Source organism: Phyllostomus hastatus, unplaced genomic scaffold, assembly GCF_019186645.2.
Source record: "Phyllostomus hastatus isolate PE091 unplaced genomic scaffold, TTU_PhHast_1.1 phas_contig_150, whole genome shotgun sequence".
In the NCBI taxonomy this organism is placed as follows: domain Eukaryota; kingdom Metazoa; phylum Chordata; class Mammalia; order Chiroptera; family Phyllostomidae; genus Phyllostomus; species Phyllostomus hastatus.
This window is the reverse complement of record NW_025333611.1, coordinates 25940139-25964736: the sequence shown is the minus strand read 5'-3', so window position 1 is coordinate 25964736 and position 24598 is coordinate 25940139. Positions and strand designations below refer to the sequence as shown.

The 24598-nt window shown below is 48.2% G+C and overlaps 1 protein-coding gene across 6 annotated transcripts in view; it reads right to left on the bottom strand.

Moving 5' to 3' along the window:
- Positions 1–24598, bottom strand: part of FGF1 (fibroblast growth factor 1) — a 92383-nt gene that overhangs the window by 5595 nt on the left and 62190 nt on the right. For 5 of the 6 annotated variants that reach the window (XM_045826742.1, XM_045826740.1, XM_045826744.1 and 2 more), the window contains 2 exons: positions 15593–15795; positions 1875–1978 (listed from right to left, as the gene is read on the bottom strand). In XM_045826742.1, the coding sequence (XP_045682698.1) occupies positions 1875–1978; positions 15593–15761 (273 nt within the window). In that variant the 5' untranslated portion in view covers positions 15762–15795. Of the gene's footprint in view, positions 1–1874; positions 1979–15592; positions 15796–22325; positions 22348–24598 lie in introns of those variants that run through there. The other variant, XM_045826745.1, reaches the window with a different exon arrangement.

Here is a 24598-nt window from a genome sequence, read left to right as displayed (position 1 = left end):
AATTTGGAAAATACAGGAAGGCATTCACATATGATAAAATCAGCCACTGACCACTCACAGAGATAAATTAATGTTTTGGTCTATGGCCTTTCAAACTTATTTAAAAAAATAAATATGCCCTTTCCACACACACACACATACAAGTTCGTATCAGGAGGGACTGATACTTAAAATCGGTTAAGAGTACAAGGCAGAGCTCTGAGATATGTTAGGGCTTGTCTTTATCAATGGGGAAGTATAAAAATTATGAGGCATAGTATATTAAGATCATCTGAAAATTTCAGGTGAGTTTCAGTGACAGCCAGGACTATGGAGGGAGAAGGGGGTGTTTGGAGCCTAGGGGAAAAGTCGGGTTTGGGAGGTTCTCCTCCAGTACTTTTATACAAGTAAAAGAAGCTTATAACAAACATCAAAACTGATTTAAAGGAGGAAAACCCATAAAACTGTATATATAACCTAAGAAATAATGAAGGCAAGGGATGTGTAAGCGGATTGTTTCACAGCTGCTGGTGACAGAGCGCCCCGCCCCCACCGGCTGCAGGTCCTGTTCACTGTCCCTCTGACTCCTCCCAGCCTGCGTGCTGGCTGTGACCGTGCCTTAGCTGCCTCGGTTCAGACGAGGCTCAGAGTAGGGAAGGCACTTGCCCAGGTGGCAGAGGCGTGAGATTGAATTACGAGCCTGAGATTGAATGATTGATCGGTCAATTGATTTTATTGCCAATTAGAAGAACCACCCTAAAAAAAGAACCCACTGCCTATGGAGCTGGGCTCCAAACCCTTTGAAGTTGTCCCACTTGGTCCGTGTTCAGCAAACAGCCTACTAGAAGCTGCAGTACCTACGACTCCAGTGATCCCATCTCCTGACCCCTCGTGGGCAGCATGAGAAGAAACCGAACTGTGTTCACCTCCCAAATCCTGGCCAAGATGAGTATCAAGAAGGGTTTCCTGTGTCCGCTGCCTCCTGACAATTTGGTACAAGTTAAAGGGAGCCCCAGATCAAAATCCCCTCCCGGTCGCCTCTCCGTAGACATCGTAATACAGGGAAGAAAGGCGCTGGGCTTGGGCTATGCCTTACGGCTGAAACCTCATCATCAGTTGTTGGGGTGCAGAGAAAGGTCATTCAAAACCCGGGGCCACTGGCTTCAGCGCTGTCCCCAGTCAAACCTTTTACCAGAGACGCCAGTGAGGGGAGAATCATGTTCTTCCCTGTATTTGTGTTCTTTTCTCACACAGACCAGCATATACACAGTCAAACCTGCGTGAAACACTAACTGTAAGAGGGATGGAGGGGGCAATGCAGAGGATGTTAGCCTGTGGACAAATTCTTTGTGCTTCTCAAGGGCAGGGATGTGGTTCACTCATCTTTACACCCTTGTCGGGGCCTGACTGCACTAAGACACGGGAGGCATTGGGTAAATCTCTGTGGAATTGAGTTATTCAACTTTTTGTTTAGGAGAGCCTTGCACGATAAAAAGGCCATTTTCAAAGTTTTGTGTGTGGCATGCAAACTACCAGAAAAAGCACAGGGGACACACCTGTGACAAGGTGCTGGGTATTCAAGAAGCTTGTTTGGAAGGAATGAATGCAGTGGAACTAGGTATTCTGAAGTGGGTGATGGATGACTTACTGAAATTCCAATCAATGTCCCCTCTGTGTCTGTGGGATAATACGTTTTGAGTATTTTGAGAGAATACCACAAGAAACTTTTTATGTTTGTGCCTAAAATAAGGCAGGGTAGAGGGTGGGAACCCGACTGGAAAAAATAACAAACAGAGACTAATTGTTGCTTTATCGTGTGTATCACCCGACGTAACAAGATTTCTGGAGACCACAGGCCTTGGCCGAGCCTGGAAGCGTGTCAGCCTCATACTTACCGAGCCGTACAAAAGCCCGTCGGAGTCCATGGCCAAGTACTGGCCACTCCCGGTGCTCTTTATGTACACCTCCCCCACGCTTTCCGCACTGAGCTGCAGCTGAACTGAAATAAAAATAACACGAGAAAAAGTAAATAAACACTAGGCCTTTGCCAACAGGGCCCGGCGGCCAGGACAGTTGGCCATGGAAAATTCTGCTCATTCATTTCAGGGCCCTCAAGGATGAGCCTCAGATGAATCAACACAGAGAAATACAGTTCCTTTTTCTTTGCCCTCCCAAGAAAGCTGTCCCTTGGGAACTATGTTTTTCAGAGAAGGAGAGGTGAAGCAGGGGTGCCCACCTCTTCCCCCCACACACACACACCTCCCCCAGCCCACGCTGTTTCCCTGTGCCGCCCTCCTTTCCCCTTGTCCCTGGAGGGAAATAACCAGGGGAGGAAGCTGCATTCACTTCCCCGGACTCCTGTGCCCAGCGATGCTGGGGTGCTGTGGAGTGCGCCCCCGGGCAGCCCAAGTGTGTTCTGCCTCAGTTAGCAACCTGCCTTGAGGTGTGTCTTTGCACAGCCCCAGCCTTCTAGGCGTGGGAGCTTCTCGTGGACAGATCGCATCAACTCCCCACCCTCCGTGGCAGCCCAGCTGGGTAGAGGCAGAGGGGAACCGTGGCTTCTGATTGGGAGAATGATGCATTTACCTGGAATTGCAGGAATATGAAACTGTGGTTCTCACCTGGGGGCGAGTTTGTTATTCAGGGGACACTTGGCCATGTCTGGGGACTTGTTTTGGTTGTCCCACCTGGAGTGGGGTGGTGCTATTAGCATCTAGTAGGCAGAGGTCAGGGATGCTGCTGAACACCCTACAGTGCACAAGGCAGCCCTTCACAATGCGGAGTGGTGAGCCCAGAGAGTCCCCAGCGTGGAGGCCGAGAAGCCTCAAGGTGGAGGGCAAGGCCGTGAGTTCCCCGAGCTATGCTCTCCCAGTTCGCACTGACTGCTGTGCCCGCTGCTGGGTACCACCCAGACTCCAATGCCCATTTGGTAATTATTCATTTGCTTTCTCTTCCCAGGGAGGCTCTAGAGGAAGGTGATTTTTTTCTTTTTTTTAAATCCTCACCAAGGATGTGTTAATCTTTTAGAGAGAGAGGAAGAGAGAGAAAGAGAAACATCGATGTGAGAGAAGCATCCATTGATTGCTTCCCGTACATGCTTCGACCAGGGATTGAACCCACAACCTAGGCATGTGCCCTGACCGGGGATCGAACCCACAACCTTTTGGCGTAGGGGCCAATGTTCCAACCTACCGAGCCACCCAGCCAGGGTATGGAGGGGGGCATTTTGATGGTTTATATTTGGGAATAAAATGAATTTTGGACTCTTCTGGTCCATGTCTTTGGTCACTGACCATCACGGCCATCGTTATGACTAGGAGTGGGATCTGGACTCAGTGTTTCCACAGAAGGCGTGTGGCCCACTCCAAGGGTCCGCTTTGTCTGACGCCGAGGGCCAGGGGGAGCTGGAGAGAACACCGAGCTTTGGTTGGCGCATCGAGACCCCTCATTGCTTTTTCTTCATTTTTCTTTCTTATTTAATGTCTTTGAATAAATTATACCACGTTTCAAATTCAGAAACAATATAAGAGGAGACAGTAAAAATGTCCCCCTACCCCTTTTAGCCTCCCATTTGCAACCAGTGGGGATACAGCAGTAAACAGGACAGATGAGACCCTTGTCCTCCTCCCAGGACACCTTGTCCGGGGGAAGCTCAGACAGACAAGTAAACCCCTCCTAGGTGTGTCTTAGATGGATCTTGCTGGAAAAATTTTATGCCCATATGAGCAAATACATGTTTTCCCTCCTGCCTTTTCATATGCAAGTGGTAAGATCCTTTACGCACAATTCTGCACGCTGGGTTTTGTTTGTTGGGCTTATCAGGTAATTGGAGATCTTTTCATTTCATTACTGAAGAGGGTTGCCTCCCCCTTTTTTTTTTTTTTACCAGCTGAATTGTATTCCATTATGTGGCTACACCATAATCATTTAACCATAATCACTACTTCCCTATGAATATATCTGTATTTTATTTCCTTATCTCCTGTTTTCCTTATCTCCTGATTCATTCCTAGGGGGATACATAGTTACATCACCCCATTGAAGCTGCAGTGTCCTTGTTCTTGGAAGTCTTTGCTGAAGAGACTTGGGGCCTCCTCTAGCTTCCTGCGGGAAGTGGAGTTTATCTAACTCATGGAGAAGGGAAGGGAAGCCACTGACCTCCTCTCCCAGGGGGCTCCTAACTTCGGCTAGCTCTGAGAGAACAGGCTAAAGGTCCTCCACGGTGATTGGGCCCTCCCCGTTCTAGCCTCAGAGCACACCTCTTGCTCAGTCAGTCAGTGCTTTGCCCATCCGACTCCTTCAACACACCAAGCTCTTTGCTACCTCAGGACCTTTGCACATGCTCAACCCTGTGTCTGGCACCTTCTTTGTCCTGATACTCACAAAGCTGATCCTTTTCCTCCTGCAGGCCCCAGCCTAACACCCCCTCCTCAGAGAGGCCTTTCCCACCCCAGCACCCTGTGACAATCTGTATGGTGGGCCCTGTCACCCTTCCCATCGCACCCCCACCTCACTGCTCCGCCACCTTGGTCCCCAGATTGTCATCCTTCTCGCCCCTTGTTTGTTTCCTTCACGGCAATTTATACGAAGTACAATTGTTTTTTATCTCTTAGGGGTTTGCTCATTTATTTCTGCCTCCCCAGGAGAATGCACACTGGGACGAAGGGCAGGGATCTTGTCTGGCCTGCTCCTGATTAGGTCTCCAGCACCTCACGCCATGCCCTGCCCTCTGGGGACAGCTAATTGTTGAATGAATAATGTTTTGCAGATATTTGCAGAGATGACTCTGCTCATCCATTCATCAATAAGCTGTGAGCTTTCAATTATGTTTCCAATATCACCTTGTGAAGTGAAGATGGGACCAAGTTGAGAGTTGTAAGGCTCAAGGCTGGGCTCTGCCACCAGCCCTCTATGAGACCGCCTCGGCCAGCTGAACCTCCGGCCACAGTCTCCTGTCGGTACAACGAGAGGCACCTGGGTTCAGCCTCCCAGGGTTTCTCCAGCTGTAACAGTCTATGAAGCGAGTGAATACAGTTGACAACAATACCAGATACAGTCGCACATATTGTATAAAAAGGAACAAAGGAAATAAAAAGGTGGACGAATTTTGAAAACATGCTAAGTGAAATAAGCCAGTTGCAACAGACCACGTATTTTGTGATTCCACTTAAACGCAGTGTCCAGAGTAAGCAAACCGGCAGAGACAGGAAGGAGAGGAGTGGTGGCCAGGGGCTGAGGAGGGGCCCGGGAGAGAGAAGGGAGGGTTATGGTTAGGGGGTGTGGGGTTTTTTGGGAGGTGACGAAAATGTTCTAAAGTTGATTGTAGAGATGGTCGCCTAACTCTGAATGTAAGAAAAACCACTGAATTGTTCACTTTACATGGGTGAATCTATCTCAGTAAAGCATATTTAAAAATTCTCTGTGTTTTCACGTGTGGTTTTCAGAGAACTTTCACACACATTTCTTCTATCAGTTTCTCAGTGTAGCCCTGTGTGTCTACGAGAGACCGAAGGGGGGCAGCCATTTACTGCACCGGCAGCGAGCCAGGCAGAGGGCACGCTGGTCTCCGCCTTGGCACGCACGGTGCAAACTTGGAGCGCAGGCTCCACATCCGCCTGCACGCGTGCAAGTTCTGCTTGGCCGTGTGTCAGCGGTGCGGCCGTCGGGTGAGTCGTCCCCTGCCTCCTCATCTCTCGTGGTGGTGCCTGCTTCATGCAGCAGTTGTGAGGGGTAAGTCTGGGCACAGCGCCTGGCAAGTGCCCGGTACTGTCACTTCCCGGTGCTGAGGTGACTTCACCGCCCCTCAGAGCATTCCCCGGAGGGCGGTGGCACGGGCTCTGTCCTGCAGGTGAGAAGACTGGAGCTCGGTGAGAGGGTGGTTTACCCCCTGTCGCCGTCAGGGGGGAAACCGTGACCGGAACCCGGGTTTAAGCATTCCAAGTATCCCGCTTTTCCCTCTTTTGTAAAACGCCTTGAGCTCCAATTATGGAAACATCGGGCCAGATCAAGCCATACTCACTCCCCTTCTTGGACTCCCTCATGTTCAAGGTCTGACCGGAGCAAGACGCAGATGGGCATCCAGAATCCCTTCTGTAGCCATAGCATGCAGGGTGATGTTAGCTCCCTGGGATGTTTTTCCAGCTCCTATATTTACTCGTTTATTTATTTTTATTTTTTAATTATATTTTATTGACAATGCTATTACAGTTGTCCTGATTTTTCCTGCTTTGCCCCCCTCTACCCAGCAACCCCCACTCCCTCAGGCAATATGCCCACTCTTGTTCATGTCTATGGGTCAGGGTCCTGTGTGCAAGTTCTTTGGCTGCTCCCTTTCCCATACTGTACTTCACATCCCCATGGCTATTCTGTAACTACCTATTCATAGCTCTTAATCCCCTTACCTCTCACCCGTTCTCCCACACCCCTCCCTTCTCTTTATCTTTAACCTTTGGCATTTTAATTATGGTGTGTCTTGGGGTGCCACCCCTATATTTAGGTATTTGGTCAAACACATCATAGGTGCCACAGAAATCCCAAGGGGCAAACCCTTTCAGGTAATCAAAGAAGTTGCTTCCTTAAAAGTGCCTGTTTTCAGAGCAGCTCCAGGCTCACAGCAAAAGTGGGGGAGGCACAGAGAGTTCCCATGCGCCCCGCCCCCAAACACACAGTCTGCCCATTCTGGGCGCCCCCCACCAGACCTGCCGGCACCTCTGTTGTAACTGATGCACTTGTGGTGACATGTCATCACAGAATACTTTATAGTATTTCCTAGTTCAGTTCTGTTCTTTGCCTTAAACAGTCCCCATTCATGTTGCCGTGGGGGAGAGCGGAGCTGCTTCGCTAGCTGCCGAGCCCCCTTTGGGCTGTGCGAGGCCTCGCGGAGCGCGAGCCAGCGCCGCCCGGCACATGAGTCAGTTCTCGGCCAGAGCCCCAGCACCGGGTTGTTACACTGGTGAGAGTTCGTCTCAAGAGTTTCCTCTGTAAATATTATTTCTCCAGGATGTCCAAGTTTCATAGCTCATTTTCACTGGATTTCCTTCTGGCTAAGTTCCCTAAACATATATCCTTCTGCAAGCAGGGCTGGCAGGAAGGAGTAACACCCAGCCCGAGCAGCCCGTGTAACCGACTAGGTGTCCAACTCCCTAGTGTGACTTCATTCCAGTTTTCCAAGCCCACATCCTCCCGAGCTGCTGCCGAGCGAGAGTGGAAAGGGGAGAGCGAGAGCAAGGGGCTCAGAAAGAGAGGGAGGAGCTGGCCACACAGCCTGGCCGCAGCCCCAGCTCCTCCCTCTGGGAGCCAAGGGCAAAGCCATTCAGTCAACACATACTCATGAACCCCCTTATTGTGTGCTGGGAACTGAGCTCAGGGCCTCACAGGGGCCCTGCCCTCAGGGGCTTACACTCAGTTAGGGCTACAGACGACCTCATGAATGCTAAAGCAACAAACAGAAAAAACTAGCTTGTTTTTGAGCTAAAAGCAAACAAAAGTGCAACAACTACAACAAAAACACTCTCCCTCCTCCCCCCCATATGTGTGTATGTGTGTGTGTGTGTGTGTGTGTATACACACACAGAGAATATATACATATTCTTCCAAGGAGAAGCAGAAAATAATGCATAGTGAAAAGAGCAAATTTCAAAAGAATACAGTAAAATCTTGATGAAAATGTTGCTGAAACAACAACAACACTGCATCGCTCACGAGTCTATAGGGAGTAAAACAGAAAAACGGACCCTCTCCAAGCCATGCAGCTGCTGCTCTGGGGAGGATGGAAAGAAGGACTAAGACGGGGGAGGGGACTCAGGAGAACTTCTCCTCACCCTAACTCTTCATTTCTTTGAAGACACAATTCTGAGCAAGAACTGCCAGCTGGTAACACTGGGCAACTCAGGGCGATGGGGCTGGCGTTGCTGGTAGAATTCTCCTCTGCACTTTTTGGGGGATGGTTGACATATAAAGCCCAGCTCTTGGTCAGTGGGCACATGTTCAGAGCTGACTTGCATCTCTTGCTCCTGATACCCCCTGTGGTGCCCCATGACCCAGCACGGGCTTGACCCCCGGGGACCATGTCGTTCTGGACATGGGCGTCCGTAAAGGAGAACGTTCTCCGAGCCAGGCAGGGGCCCAGGGAAGCTGGTGAGGCGGTCCCAGGGTGGGGGCCACTAAAGCCACAACTTTCTGTTCAGTTTCCTTGTTCAGCACCTTCCACCAGGTTAGTACCAGGCAGGGGGGAGCACCTCCCCTTTATCCTATGGGAGGGCAAGTACTTGCTACGTGTGAGCAGGAAGGTCAGTGGCTCTAAAACACCCAAGCCTGAAGGGGGGAGCGCTTTTTGAAAAATGAGGTAAGTTGCTGATCCATAGCACTCTTTTTGTCCCCCAGTTCTGAACTGTGGACAGCAACTTTTGACCTAGCAGAAGAAACAGAAAGCAGTATTTTTAAAAGTACTTCAGTGTTAGACATAAAGTTCTTAGAGGAATCAGATTTACAAAGCACTATGGAAATGTGCTATGAGAAGGTTGGACATGTTTGCTTGGTGGATTCCTGGGCCCCTGTGCCAGGAATGCATTAGGGCAAGGGTCTCCAACCTCCGGCCACAGACGGATCTGGGCCTGTTAGGAACTGGGCCTCACAGTGTGAGGTGAGCTTGAATGTCACGTGCTGGAGTCATCCGGAAACCACTCCCCCACCTTGGTCCATGGAAAAATTGGCTTCCACGAAAATGGGCCCTGGTGCCCGAAAGGTTGGGGACTGCTGCATTAGGTTGTGCTGATTTGAGAATGGCCTCTTGGTCAAAAAGAAATGTCCAGCTACTGAAAGGTACAAGATCACCTTGCAGATTATGCCCCATCCCTCATCCCCTGCTCTTCCTTTGGACCCCTTCACGGATCTTAGAGGAACCTGCGTAAAGGTGAACCCAGCGCTTTTGAGCGGATATGCCGGCCCCCCCAGCTAGGTGTTCGACCTTTTTTCTGAGCGACGGTAAGTCTGTATCTCTGGTTTTCTCTTCTGCTCCTCAGAGCCTGCTGAGGACTCTCAGCAGCAGTTCATTGGCAGTGAGATGCGTGATTCCTACTTTCCAGGGGTAGAAGGGTGAGGTGTCCCAGTCCCAGATCATCCTCATTCCCATCTTCCTGTCCCGCTCTAGGAGTTTTTAAAAATATGGTTACAACTGGTCGTTTAGGGAGACGCATGTGCAGAGGGAACTTGTGCTTCTGCAGCATCCGTGGCCGTTAAGTGTGAGTTCCACCTCTGCCCTCCAACGAGAGGCCAGAAGAGATTACGTGCCCGGTTTATTCTGGGTCGAGACTTCCCGTCCTTTGCCGTGTTTACCCAGAGTGAGGTCAGCCTCATTCAGAGCTCTATGAGGTTGTTTTATGTCAGTGGCATTTATAATTAAAATGTCGCCGCAAACCGGGCTCCATAAAACATTAGAGAAAGACGGTGAGGAAAAAAAAATTGAGTTTATGGAAAAAAAATTCCAGTGGTTTGGAATACATATATATCTGAAAAAGACTTTTCTTAGAATGTGTAAAGGCGTCTGCTTCCCCTTTCAAGTCTGAAAAAGGTGCCTGGAAAATTTTGTTACAGTCCATAGCCTGTGTGATGTATATATTTTTTCAAGTTTAACTAGAAAAATCCCGTTTGTATAACCAGATAAGGGGTGTGTGGGGAGGAGGGGTGGGGAGCCTTCTGGCATCACCACCGACCAAGGCGAGGACACCCCGCTGGGGGGGCGGGGTGGGGTGGGGGGAGCCTTCCTGCCTGCAGACCTGCTCTGCTCTCGGCCTCTGGCAGGAGGGTCCCGCTTTGCCCACACTGGTCTTGTGAAAAGCTGTTTTGACTTTTGGCCCAAGCTAATGGGAGCAGAGCACCTTTGCCATCAGGCTCCACGTCACGGCAGGCCGGAGAACGGAAGCCTGGATGCCTGGAAACCAGGGGCGGGTGAGGTTTCACTGGGGAGAAGGAGCCTACCCTTTAGGAAGGGCTGCAAAGTAGCGTGCTTTTGACCAGCCAACTCCCCTGGTGCCTTTAGGATGTGGTTTGATTTATAAATATTTGATTGGCACACACTTTGCTCAGAACATTTCCATCTGTGTGGCGAGTGGTGCCAGGAATCCTGCTGCGCATGCAGCCTCTTACGTGCTCGGGGAGGCCAGGGGTGCAGACTGCAGGAGGGGCTGCAGACTGCAGGAGGGGCTGCAGACTGCAGGAGGGGCTGCAGGTGGGGGACTCTCGTGAGCTTATTTTTATTCTCCAGCTACTGTTCCCATTATGAGTCCCATCGAGGAATGAGTTGTGGGCCCCATCGCCAGAAGGGAAGCTCCAGCAGAAGGAGAGGAATCTGACAAGGAGCCTTTCTGTGCTTTACTGGAGACAACAGGTGGGGCAGGCCTGGCCGGGTCCGTGCCTGGGCACACTCGACCTACAGGCCCGGCCTTGAAAATGACAAACCCAGACGGTCCCAGAGACACTGAGGTGTGGAGTCACCCCCAGTTTGGTGAGCAAGGGTTGCAGTTATTTCACTTAACTGACTCTGAAGATCAGATGGCTAGAGGAGGAAGGCCAAGGAAGCTCAGGGATGATGATGAGGATGATGAAACCACTTTCGAGCACTTACTGTGTGCTCAGTAGTGTGTTAACCACTTTTACAAACATCATCACACTTAAAATTCGTACTTTCCTATGAAACAGGTACCCTTGTCATCCTTGTTTTTTATTTAATCCAGATTTGCTTATTTAAGTATAGCTGGTATAATTATTATATTAGTTATATAATTTTCAGGTGTACAATATAGCAATCCAACATTTTTATACCTTGCAATGTGATCATCCCACTAACTCTAGTCATCACCTGTCCCCGTGTGAACTTACCATAGTATCATGATTACATTCCCCTTTACCTCTTCACCCATCCCCCATCCTCCACTCTTCTGCTAACCATCCCTTTGGTCTCTGTTTCAAGGAGTCTGTTTTGTTTGGTTTTGTTTTGTTTTGGTTCCTTTGTTTTCTTTTTAGGTTCCACACATAATGGAAACCATATAGTATTTGCCTTTCTCTATCTGATTTATTTCATTTAGCTCAATACTTTCTAGATCCATCTATGTTGTCACAAATGGCAATATTTCATTCCTTTTTATTGCTGCGTAATATTCTATAGGATATAAGTGCCACATCTTTATCCATTCATCTACCGATGGACACCTGGGTTGCCTTTGCTATTGTAAACAATGCTGTGATGAACAGAGGGGTGCACATATTGTTTTGAAGTAGAGCTTTTTTCCCCCTTTGGATAAGTATCTGGAGGTGGAATTGCTGGTATATCTATTTTTAGTTTTTTGAGGAGTCTCAATACTGTTTCCACAGTGGCTGCACCAATTTGAAGTCCCCCCGACAGCACACAAGGGTTCGTTTTTCTCCACATCCTAATCAACATGTGGTATCTGTTAATTTTTTCATAATAGCCATTCTGGTTGATATGAGATGGTATCTCAGTGTGGTTTTAATTTGCATTTCTCTGATGATTAGTGATGTCGAGCATCTTTCCATATGTCTATTGGCCATCTGTATGTCCTCTTTGGAGAAGTGTCTTTTCATGTCCTCTGCCCATTCTTTTAATCAAATTATTTATTTGTTTGTTTTGGTTCTTGAAGTATATGAGTTTCTTGTATATTTTGGATCTCTACCCTTTATCAGATATATCATTGGTGAATATATTCTCCCATTCAGTGGGTTGTCTTTTTGTTTTGTTGATGGTTTCGTCATCCTTACTTTTAAAACAAGGAAGCTGAGGCACATGGAGGGGAGGTAACTTCCCCACGGTGACTTGGAACAAGTAAGTGGTGATGGGACCTGTGCCCTTGTCCATCTGACCCCCACGACAGGCTCCGTGAACCAGTGTGTTTATTTAATCCCCTTGTGGGGCAAAACCACAGCCACGGTGCTGCTGTCGGGGGCAGTGGTGGGATATGGAGAGAGCTCTGGTCTTGGAAGAAGCAGCCGGGGATTCTGTGCAGGGATTTCCCAGTCACTTGCCGGTCACATGCCCTGTTAGCTCAGTGTTCACAGAGTGACGATCATTTGTAACCGCACGGGGCTGTAGCTAGGCAGAAATGTAAGTGTCCAGTCAGAGCCTGGAGCATCCAGGTGCTCCACTGGTATCTACTTACTATACTGTTGAAGTTGGATTTACCTGCCAGCAATATGATTCATTCACTCATCAAATTAATGTTCATCAGACAGCATACCAACTGCCGGGCACAGTGTTAGCCGCAGCAGTTACAGTGCTGGGCTCTGGGTCCCCATCCACAGGGAGCTCGTGGTGGGAGATAGGCATTAAAGAATCACACAAACAAATGTGGGAGTCCAACTCCAAGGAGAGCCGCCTGGCACACTCCTCAAATGGCCATCTTTCCTGCAGCTGTTCCTCTTCCAGAGTCCTCCCTCTCCCTGTGACATCTCGTTTACCCTTCGCCCAGAGGAAAGGCCCTGGGAGTCGACAGGGATCTTCTCACAACAGGCCCCCAAGCCCCTTCTCACAGCCTGCAGCTCCTGCTCTCTGCCTTGGCCTGGCCTTTTCGAGGCGGCACGGAACAAGCTCCCGGCTGGCAGTGCCGCTGCAGTGGGAGGAGCTGCGAAGGGCAGGAAGTCCCATCAGTGCACACATCTTACTCAGAGCCACACTACAAAGCCTGTGCGCAAGCAGCCCTTGCAGGTGTGCGCCACTCCCCAGAGGCCTCCTGTTAGGTGCTTGGGAACTTGTCCTGGAGGGAGGAGACCAATTTTGAAAACTTCCCAGTTTTGCCCAGGGGACAAAGATAAGCTGTGAAAGAAGTTTTTTGTTTTGTTTTATTTTGTTTTGTTTTGTTTTGTTTGCATTGCAGAGCTGGCAGTCATACAGTTCCATCTTGAATGATTTATGTAGATTTCTGTAAATATTAGATTGGCTTTTAGAAATAATTCTTCCTGAAGGACGTCTTAAGAGTATGGCTCTGTACCTGATCATGCTCAAACCAGTGATCAGGGAATCAGTCAGTCAGGGATCGTCCACTCCATGCCTGTCCAGGTTGATTATGTTTCTGAATCATCCTTGAAATTGAGAAGGGTTGTGGCAGTACCGTCACTGAGCAGAAGAGGGCAACAGAACCACATTCAGTGGGTGCATCCAAGCCAAGGAGTCCCCTTGGCTGCGGGATCTCATGGGTTTTCAGTGTTGTCCAGTACACATGGCAGTGTTCTGACTGCCATTCCACAGGTGGGGTAACTGAGTCTCAATATTTTCCATAAGGACAGACAGTTGGGAGCACTGGAGACACCCACAGTTCCAGATAGGAGAGGATGATCGGAAGGTCACGGGGCTGGAGGCTTGAGGCTGCTTCTGCAGAGCACTTCATGCAAAACGGAGAGGATGGTAACGGTCGGTTGTAGCTCCAGTTAGAAAGCGGCAGCACAGGAATGTGAACTCAGGCTTTCCGACCCCTCATCTCTGGCCCCCGACTCCAGAGGGCGTGGGGCTTATGTAGTCCTCCTGGCACTGGCAGGCACAGGGATGGACTTCTGCTCACTCATTGCACTTACTCTGATTTCTCCCTCCCGGACCCTTGTTTTCAGCCGGTTCTAGAATAAGTACAGAGGCCAACACACTAACTCTGAATGTTGCCCAAGAAGCATTGAATCAAAAGCTGAAGCTAGGCGCCCTGGCCTTCCTGGAAGGCAGTTATCAAAGAGAAAAAACTAGGGAAGGTCCTAAGCACTAACTCTATTCTGTGTGCTGGGTGGAATATGCATTCATCTTTGTGGTGATGACAGTGACAACAGCGATGTCAACAATAGCAATGTTAACCAACATGTGCTTACTCTGGGCCAAGGGACAGTGCCCAGATTTTTCTCTACATTATCTCACTTAGTCTTCTCAAGAAACCTGTGAGGCAGGTAATATTATTGTATAAGTGAGAAGAGTGAGACCAGAAAGTTTCCGTAGCTCTCCCAAGTTCACTTGGCAAATCATTCATCCAGCATCACTTGCACGCAGACCTCCTCGCCCACCCCCCTAAGGCTGCCTGCATTCCAAGGGTCCCTGATATCTTCGGTGAGGCGGCCAAGTCCTCAGCACTACTCAGAAGTCCCAGTATTACCTACCTACCCAGACCACGATTTATATGTTGATGATGGAATGATGACAATGAAGACACATGCCATTTGCACAGAAATTCCATTACTTGGACATTGTCATTGTTACCTCTTGTTACCCCAGAATTCCAAGTTTCCCGAGAGAGCTAGCTTAGCCCCGAGGAGCACATCCCCAAGACTGTCTTTCCCCTGAGATTCCGAGGACCAGAGAGCATTCCTGTCAGTTCAGAAAACTGATGGAACTTATTAGAGATGTTTCAAACCTTGGAGAAATTAAAGCTTGTTCCCTGTGTGGAGTGGGACAGATCACACAAATTGCGTGGCTTGCCTCACACAACAGACTACGATCTAAGGTGATTTATTTGCAGTAAACATTGCTTATGTACAGTTGACGTGCTAAATAGATTATTTTTTGCCTCGCTCTGGTGCCTATTTTTCACAGAGTACCAGGCATTCAGAAGGTCCATTTGAAGACAAGCCATCAAAACGAGGCCCAACACATCTAACCCTGCAGCTGTAAGCCTCACCCTCAGCCCTCCGCAGGAGCCCTGACTGGAGATGAGAGCCACAGCCTTGTGTCTCCTCATTTCATTCCCACTTTCCTTCTCCCCGCTCGTGACAGGCTTGGGTCTTTCATCCTCCTAGCACGGATCAGATATGACTTTTGGCTTCTCTACAACAGCTGACGCTTCAGGGCAACTCAGGGAGCTCCAGACAGCATGGCAGTGGGACCTGGCACCTAACCTCGGCACACACCAACCCCAGAGCACTGAAGCAGAAGGAAGACATTTTTATTCTTTGATAGTCAAGTAGATTCTTTTCTCTGAAGTTTTAACTGAGTCTGCCAACACCGCCATCTGAGAGCTGGGCTGGCAGGAGAGCCCAGAAGTGATATTCAGCTTTCGGCTGGAGTTGCCCCTGCTCTCCAGTTTCTATAAGGTCTAGAGGACCTCACCCCTCACGGCTACCACAGCCACGTCTGCAGGACGTGCGGAGTGGAAGCTACATGAGTTATGACCTGTAAGACTCCAATCTGAACTAGGATGTCACAAATCAAGCCCAGTGGAAAGGTAACCTGGAGAGTCAGGAAACTTGAACCTGAGCCCGCGTATCGGTAGAAGTTTTGTCGCCCCTGTCCCACACAGCTCTGCCCCTCATCGAGCAAACGGGACCCTGACTAGCCTCAGGGGCCAGACCACTCACGTGCAACAGAAATCTGAACAATTAAACACTGGCTGCCACCTCTGGTCTCAAAGCAGTTGTGTAAGTCAACAGAATCCCCTTTAGGTCAGCAGTGGCTCTCACAAGTCTCTTTTCCACACCCAGACCCTTCCCACATTTATAACACCCCACCTCCCAGAGTGTCATGCCTGAATAGGACCCTGGAGAAGAGGGCACCAGGATTCAGACACCCTCCCTTCCCCCACCCTTGACTAAGGAAGGTGCCAAAAAGGTGAGGGGCTCCAAGGAGATGGGTGCTTACTGTGCTGGTCGCTCTTGTCCCTTGTTCCATCCACTGTACCATCTGGAAGGATCCTCAGAAAGTGGCCCCCATTGCTGCAGTAGAGAAGTTTGGGCTTCTTGTAATTCTCCAGAGGCAGATTAAACTTCTCGGTCAGGGCTGTGAACGTGGTGACTTCCCCTTCAGCCATGGCTCAGCGGCTGCTGGTTAGGGTGTTTTCACGGCTGTAAGAAATCAAACAAACCTGTAGAATGTTCTTCTAGCAAAGGTTCAAGGCACGCTTTCAAGAAGGGAAAGAGAGCCTCGGGGTGCAGGGCTCTGGTTGGCCTGGAACCACCGACTGGCCAGGGGATGCCCACAGTGCGGGCCCTGCGTGGTGGCCGGCGGTTAAGGGAGGATGGCCCGGCATGGGAGGGATTGTCGGGCATTTCTCATTTCCCAATTGGACACAGCTTTGGATCAAGCTGTGCGTTTTTTAGAACTTTAAATTTAATCATTTGGCCAAGGGAAAAAAAATAATGTGTTGGTCCCTCCTTCTGATCCACACACATCCTCAAATTAAATACCGAAGTTGCCCTAAAATAACACCCAGGGTCCGGCTGAAACCCACAAAAGGCGAGAGGCCGGCACTGAGGTTTTGCCCTCCCCCCTCCCACTGTTTGGACTGGGCGCTGCCAGGCCCAGGTGCAGAGGCAGCGCAGAGGACCCGGGCCCTCGAGACCTGGCAGACTCGCACGGGGCCCCCCTGGGCCCCCACGACAAGGATAGCTGTGGGCTCGCCTCTGGAGGAAAATTCTGGGTTTGCTGGTGGGAATGCAGCCGGCACTGGGAAACGGCACACGGGGGTGTTCGGCGGGGTTTTTAAAGGGCAGGCACAGAACCACGGGAAGTTTTCTGAGACACCTTGTGAAGGCTGTGTCAGTCATTGCCTGCTTCCACAGCTCACATATCCCATGTCACAGAGAAGGTGTCTCTTGTCCCAAGGCCATCTTCAGCCTAATTATTGTCTAATGAGACATACTTATTATGACTCAGAAACCACTATATTGCATATTATAATCCTCTAATGTTGTTTCTGCCCACTGCATGCAAATTTACAATGTACTAGAGCAAAAAAGTATCGATTATACCTCCAAGCATTAAAAAGCATCTGCATGTCCCCACCGTTTAGGAGAATGATGTGCTGGGTGACCACAACAGTAAGGCAGAGGTCAAGAGACCAGGCCACCAACACGGGACCTTCACAAGGGTGAGTAGATACTGATTGTCGCATTGGTTATCAAGTGGCCTTATACTAATAATGACCATCATCATTAATGTATTCTGGGCTACAAGTTAATTCATGTAATCTTCACTGTACCCCTTTGAGACAGGCATTAATAGTATCCCTGTTTTGTTTTGTTTTTTAATAAAATGAAGCCAAAACTTAGAGATGCGCAGTGGTGTCGAAGGTCAACAGCTAGTAAGTGATGGAGCTGAGCCTCCAGACGCGTCTGTTGAAACAAAGCCCTAACTTGCCCTCAATCACCAGGAAAAGTGCAGCGACCTCACTGATACTGTGGTGTTGCAGCAGTTCTCCACCCCTCCAGCCACGGTTTCCCTTTCTGTGATTTCAGTTACCATGGTCAACCGTGGTCTGAAAATACCAAAAGAAAAATTCCAGAACAACCCCCAAGTTTTAAACTGTGCAGTGCTCTGAGCAGCCCGACAGAACCTCCCAGCGTCCTGCTCCTTCCCGCCTGGGACACGAATGTCCCCTCATCCAGCACATTCACACTGTTTCACCTGTTTGCACTGAGCCGTCTCGGTTATCAGATTGTTGCAGAATCACGGTGCTTGTGTTCAAGGAACCCTTATTTTACTTCATGATGGCCCCAAAGACATTTACCTAACTCTTATTACAGTATATTGTTATACTTGTTCTGTTTTATTATTAGTTATTGTTGTTAATCTCCTACTGTGCCTCATTTATAAATTAAAGTTTATCATAGGTATGTACGTATAGGAAAATGTGGTATGTAGGGTTTGGTACTACCTGTGGTTTCAGCCACAAATTAAGTTATTTATTTGTGACCCAGATGTTGGTAATTACCACCACCAACAACGCTGGCCTTGGCCCACATGCCAGCCTCAGGGTGGGACCCAGCATCTCCTCCTCCCCAGGAGAACCCAGGCCACTAGGCGTTAATGAGCCCTGTGAATGTCATGGAAGGCTAGCCAGCCTGCTGCTTTCTGCACACTCACCATCCACCTGACCCTCCATCCCCAGAACAGCCTCTGGAGCTACTCCACAGAAATTAATTCTGCTCTAAATGAAGGCAACAATTTGCATAATTTGTCCTGGTGACTTTGGAATTAGGATTTGTGTTGTTTCCTCTGCTCCAGGCATGTTAATGTCTCTGGTACATCTCTCCCCTCTGGCAGTCACACAGGCCAGTCACACGGGCCAGTCACACCATCCCCAGTTCCGACTGTCATCTGAGACCCCTCCAAGGACATCCAAAGAGAATTCTGCTTGTGCCATACAAACTATATGTAAAGTCCAACCACCCCAAATGCCCTCTCTCCACATGGCAAACTCTGTCCCACTCTTTTCACACACACACCGACAGGTAGGAACTGTGTTTGCACCCACTTCACACAGCAGACGACAGCATTTGCCTTGCTCAGCACACTGCATTTTCTTCCCAAACCCTTATGCTTTCTTCCAAACCCTCCTCTTTCATCCATAAGCCCCCAAGTCTGTGTGTCCACCTCTCTCTTCCCCTCCCTCTCTCTCTGTCTCTCTCATTTGGTCTCTACTTAGCCCTTTTCCCACCCAGCCTCCCAATCTCCCTCTCACTCCCCTTCTTCAGGATCCCTTCTGATGTAAAGCAATTCAGTTCTTCCAAACATGGATCTCTTCACCCATCACCTCTCCATTAACGTACAAGATCGTCCTTCCTTAAAATACAACTAAAAGATAATCAGTGTCTTTTGTTTGATCAATTTTCTCCAACCACTTATTAAACTACATCCTTAATTTTGTGCAGGAAGTAATAATTATGTACTAGTGGCTGCCATTTAACCGTACAAATAACCGTTCGTAGTGTCAGTCTTCAGTGGGTAGAAATTTGTTTCTTCTTGTCCCTGGGTTTTCTCCAGTGGAGGTCCCATGTGCCCCCGATTGTGCACGTCAGGGACAGCCTCCTTTCTGGATCCAGCATCGGTGGGGAGTCTCCATTAAGACATTTCTAAGTGTCGGGCATGAATTTGGTTCTGTCTGTTGGCATTCTGGCTCCCATCTGTTGGTGTGGAGGGGAACCAATGCACAGGTAGGCTGGATGAGGTTGGAGGCACCAGCTCTGGCCAGGATTGTCCTGATGCTCCCGTTCCTGGACATTGTCCCTGCAGGCTCTCCCCATTTAAACCGCCTTCGCCAGAGGCCACCTGCAGTTACACAAGGCCACGACTCTGCTCTCTGCCTGCTCCCCGCAGTAAAATGGTCAGGGATGGGGTGGTTGTGCTGGCGTCAGATTGCCTCCGTCACCCTCCCGTGCAGACCCATACCGGGACACCTAAAGGGGATGGGTCGACTCCTGAAAATAAGCCTTGAGTCAATGTGAAAGTGGTAGACTGTGGAAGCAGCATTTATGCATCACGTGAGACTTTAAAACTTTCCTTTTGTTGTCAAAGGAAAACCCAGAGGCACGAAAAGCCATTATTATTATTATTATTATTCTTTATTACACAGTTCCTTGCAAATGCCATGTTTATTAGAGGATGGGAATGAAGGAAGTCCGTGACATGATGAACCTATTAGGCAGCAGTCTTAGCAGGCCCTTGGGGATTTACACAAATTGCTCTAATAAATGAATCCATTAACTACATGAAATCAAGCACTAAGCATAGTAGAAATTTATAAGCTGTGCTTCTTGTGATTATTATCTTTTTGTTGGCTGTCAGGGGAGGGGGTTCTCTCTTCCCACTCCCGTGTGTGTGTGTGTGTGTGTGTGTGTGTGTGTGTGTCCAAGCGCACGCGCGCACGCTGGGAGATGGAAGAGATCCAGCCCAGTGACCTTTATGTCATCGTTGAGTACTAAGCCCAACCCTCTGAAATCTTGGGAAAACCTGAAGACTTTCTCGTCTTATCAGTGACACCAAAGTGAGGAGAACACCAAGCCTGTTGGGACACCCGTGTTAAGGCTGACATAGTTTGTCTGCTGCAGCTTGTGGAAGAGAAGGTGAACTCTGACACATGAGCAGGATGTTAAGTGTACACTCTTGTCCAGGATCACAGTCGTCATGGTTCAGTGTGGTGCAGTGGGCGGCGCTGCGCAGCCCCTTGCCCGCACTGACTGGCTCTGAGGCCCTGCGAGTGTCACTCGCTCCTTTGCCACCTGCCTGCCTCAGAGTTGTCTGAAGGGCTAAGCGGGCTCAACAGTCATCACAGCACTTGGAGAGAATAAAAATGGACTTGACCTGGAGGAGACAGGAGTACCTGGTTATATTGAGCTAGTCAAGCCTGATGTGGTCTAGGTCAACTGTGATTGAAGGCTTAATTTAAGATAATTTTTCAATTGGTATGAAAATAGAACTTTTTATTTCCTTTCACATTTGGCAGAAATTAGCTAAGCCTCCCCCTAGCCCCATCATTCAAGCCACCAAGACAGCAGAGAAAAGAAGAAGGCAAAGGTCACCATTTGAGGCTCAGTGCTCAGCTTATTCACAGTTATGAAGTGACATTTGTGAAGCCAGTTATATGTAGGAGACCTCTGTGCTCATTTTGGCCTGGTGATGAGGCCAGAAGGGAAGACTTACAGTTCTAAGAATCAAGGGAAGGCAAACACTGATGTTAATTTTTCTGTTTTGCTTTTAACCTCTGTCACTGCAATACAGAATACTCATGGAAGGAGATATTTTGCAAAGTGTGTAAGGCCACTGAAGGTAGATGTATAGGTATCTGTTAAGGTGAGCATTAGATATGTGTCCTCAAATCCAGCATATGTAAAATAGGCTTCAACTTTGGTTCCAAATATGCTGTAAGTCCTTGCCCCCTGTCTCTTTGAATGCCATCACCTCAAAGCTTAAGTATTCCTTACAGATGTTAATTAACCTAGATCTTGTTAAGTCAGAATGCATGTTAAATATTAAGGGTAAATACTAAAAGCAAACATATAGAATTTTTTAATTCCAACCAGCAACTGGTAGAGATAAGGGAAATGAGACAAAATAAACAAAACTGTATTTACAAGAATCTAGAAAAAGAGAAAAAAAGTTTAAAAATTGTTCAAAATTAGGTGGTAGAAATAAATCCAAAATATTTATAATTACAATAAATGTAAATGGGCTATATTTACTAGCTACTGGGTTTTAAAATTTTCATCTCTACTCTGATTATAAGAGACACGTTTAAAATGCAAGGATGCAGAGGTTAAAAGCAAAAGGGTGAGAAATAGATACCAAATGTTAACAACAAACTAAAAGTTAATGTGGCCATATTAACATCATATAAAGTAGGTCTAAGGCAGAAAGATTGATCAAGGGTAAGAGATCCCTGCATAGTGATAAGTGGAACCATATAAAGATATAACATGTCAAAGCTTATGTAACAATGACATGGCCTCAAAATGCATAAAACAAAAATTGACAAATCCACAATGATAAAGATTTTAATACATTTCTGCCATAAATAGCAGAGCAAACAGACAAAAACATGACAATAGAAGACTGAAATACACATTAACAAGCTCGATGAATGAGCATAGGAGAACTCGGCACCCAACAGTCAACCAGCCCCATTCTTCTCAAGGACACCTGGAGATCCAGAGCACATGAAAAGATGCTCAATATTGCTAGCTATCAGAGAGATGCAAATTAAAACCATAATGAGATACCATTTCACACCAGTCAGAATGGCTATCATAAACAAAGCAACAAACAACAAGTGCTGGAGAGGTTGTGGAGAAAAAGGAACTCTAGTGCACTGTTGGTGGGATTGCAGAATGGTACAACCACTATAGGAAACAGTATGGAATTTCCTCAGAAAACTAAAAATGGATCTGCCTTTTGACCCAGCAATTCCACTGCTGGGATTATATCCTAAGAATCCTGAAACACCAATCCAAAAGAACCTATGCACCCCAATGTCCATAGCAGCACAATTTACAATAGCCAAGTGCTGGAAGCAACCTAGGTGCCCATCAGTAAATGAATGGATCAAAAAACTATGGTATATTTACACAATGGAATTCTATGCAGCAGAAAGAAAGAAGGAGCTCCTACCCTTTGTGACAGCTTGGACGGAACTGGAAAGCATTATGCTAAGCGAAATAAGCCAGGTGGTGAAAGACAAATACCATATGATCTTACCTTTAGCAGGAACCTAAACAATAAGCAAAATAAAGCCAAAGACACTGAAATAGAGAACAGGCTGACAATGACCAGAGGGGAGAGGGGAGAGGGGAGGGAATTTCAGGGGAAAAGGGGAAGGGTTTACAGGAACAAGTATAAAGGCACATGGACAAAAACTAGCGTCGGGGGGGGGGGGATGGGAGGGAGGTGGGGAGGGGTGGGTGGGTGGGCTGGAATGAGAATAAAAGACAGAAAACTGTACTTGAACAATGATTAAAATAAAATTAAAAAAAATTGACCACGTATCAGGTCAAAAGGCAAGACAACACAAATGAAGAATCCATTTTGTTCAGGCTGTTCTTTGGTAGCATAGAAATCACTCCCAGCCATCCCACTGGTGACAAAACCCTTTCGATTGTACCTTTTTAATGCCTCCAGAAATAGTCTTCTGCATTCCTATTGTGGCTGCTCTGGTGCAGGCACAACACCTCTCTCCGGGGCAGCTGCTGCGGCAGCAGTGGTCTCTCTCCTCCAGTGGGGCTCCCTCTTAATCCCCTTTTGACCCTGCCGTGTGTGACCTTTGTAGCTCATGAATTGGATCATCACTCTCTTGCCAAAGCTCTCTGACTGTGTCACTGGGTTTCCTTCTGCCCTCAGGACAAATGGAATCCAGACTCCACAGGGAGCTGGGAGGCCTGGCCCTGCTGCCTTTTCCCTTCCTGACCGGTTTTTCTTGTAGTCCCCCACAGCCTCACACCCAGCAGCATTCTTTCTCTCTCTTTCCCTCCACCCTTCTACCCCAGGCTGGCTAAATCATACTCACCCCTCAAAAATTTATCTCAGGTATTTTCTCCTCCAGAAAGCCTGTTTGGACACATCCCCCAGGCCTCTCCTCCCTCTCTTCTTCCACACCACACATGCTGGCTTAGATGAGTTGATTCCCTAATGCTTCCATGGCCACCCTGTGTCTAGTGCAGCACTGGGAGTCAGCCTGCACAGTCCCTGCTGAAGCCCTCCAAGGTTTCTCGTTGCTCTGGGATGGGACCAAGGCCCTGACAACTGCAGGGCCCTGTGAGGTCCAGCCCTGGCTCCCGATCTGCCTCATCTCCCGCCACACTCTCTCTCCAAACTAGCCTTCCATTTCCTGGAAGCCACTGCCTCTGTCCACCACCCCCCCCACCCCCTCCCCGGACCTTTACCCACACCATTCCCTCTCTCTAGAGTGCTGTTCCTCTTCACCTTCTCCCTACCCACTCACCCAGTTCTTTCTTGCTCTTTCTGCCAGTCTTAGTTCACTTGCCAAATCCTCAAGGAAGCCTTTCCTGACTTCCTCAATTGTGTCAGGTTCCTCCAGTCCTCAAAGGACCATTTAACATTTCCTCAGAGTTCTTACTTCAGTTTTTAATCACACATTCGTTCTTTGGATTATTTAATTAATGTCTCTCTTCATGACTGTGCTATCAGCTTTGTGATGGTATAAATCAATGTCTTGCTCACCATGGTGTCCTGGTGTCTGGAAAAATGCCTGTTACCTAATAGGCACTTGATAAATATTTGTTGAATGAGTGAATGGATATAATTTAACTACGCTTACATAGGTATCTCCTCCATTGGTCTCTGAGACTCTGGGTTATGCCTTTTTCCCCACCTAGGAAACTCTGGACCCAGGACTAGGCAAATTCCTGTACATAATATGTCCTGTTGGTATTCATCGACTGAGTACCAGACTAGTTCTTTCTCAGGATCCCTAGTGGAAACTCTGTCAGGAGACTTAATTCTCGGGTATTAATAGAGAAACTAAGCCATGAGCCTAAATCTATTTTAACTGTGTTAAAATTAGGCTAGAATATTCTACCTTTGGTTAAAAGTAGGTTCAAACCTGGTTTTTATCTTGTAGAAGATGCTTACTTCCTTACTTCTTTGAAAGAAATATTATGGAAATCAAAAATCTAAAGGAAGGTGTCAGATCCTTTGGTCTCAAGTCTAACACCTTCTTATCTGACCAAGACAAAGTTTGTGTGGTCTGGAAAAAATAGTCCAGATTTTGTGATTTCTGCCCAGAGTGTCAGGTTGGGGAGGCCTTCCCCTCTGGGGAAGGAACGCTTGCCTGAAGAAAGGGAGGCAGTGTGTCCTCTCTCTCCCTTCCCTCTGCTCTGCCCTCGGTGATGGGAAACAGATCTGAGGCAGGAATGTAGCCACGGCTGACTGGCCGAGGATGGCATCTTGGCAGGCTGTTCCCCAGCCAGCCCTGTTCCAGCAGCTGAAATCTCACCTCCTAAAGTTGGCAGTAAACTGTGGGTGTGGCCGTGGGGTGCACTTGATAATGATGTGCACAGGAGATGGCCCCTACAGTTTGGGAAAGCCAGTTATGTAAACATGCTGGACTTTTAGGAGCCTGCTCGAGATCAGCCCTAGTGAGACTATTGAACACCACAGAAATTGACAAATAGTATAAATCAGGGCTTTTCCCCCTCTATTTCTACTTTTCCTTTCCCTTTCCCTCCCACCTTCCCCCAACCCTTTTCTTTTCTTTTTTTTCTCTGATAGCTGGTTTACCAACGCACTACTAATCTCAGCTTTGAGCCCCGGCCAGACACTTGCTAGCAAGTTAGTCTTAGAGTCTCAGTTCCCTCATCTGCAGAGGGGGTTCCAGAGCAGTAGCTGCTGTGCAGAATCGCTTTAAGTGTTAAATGA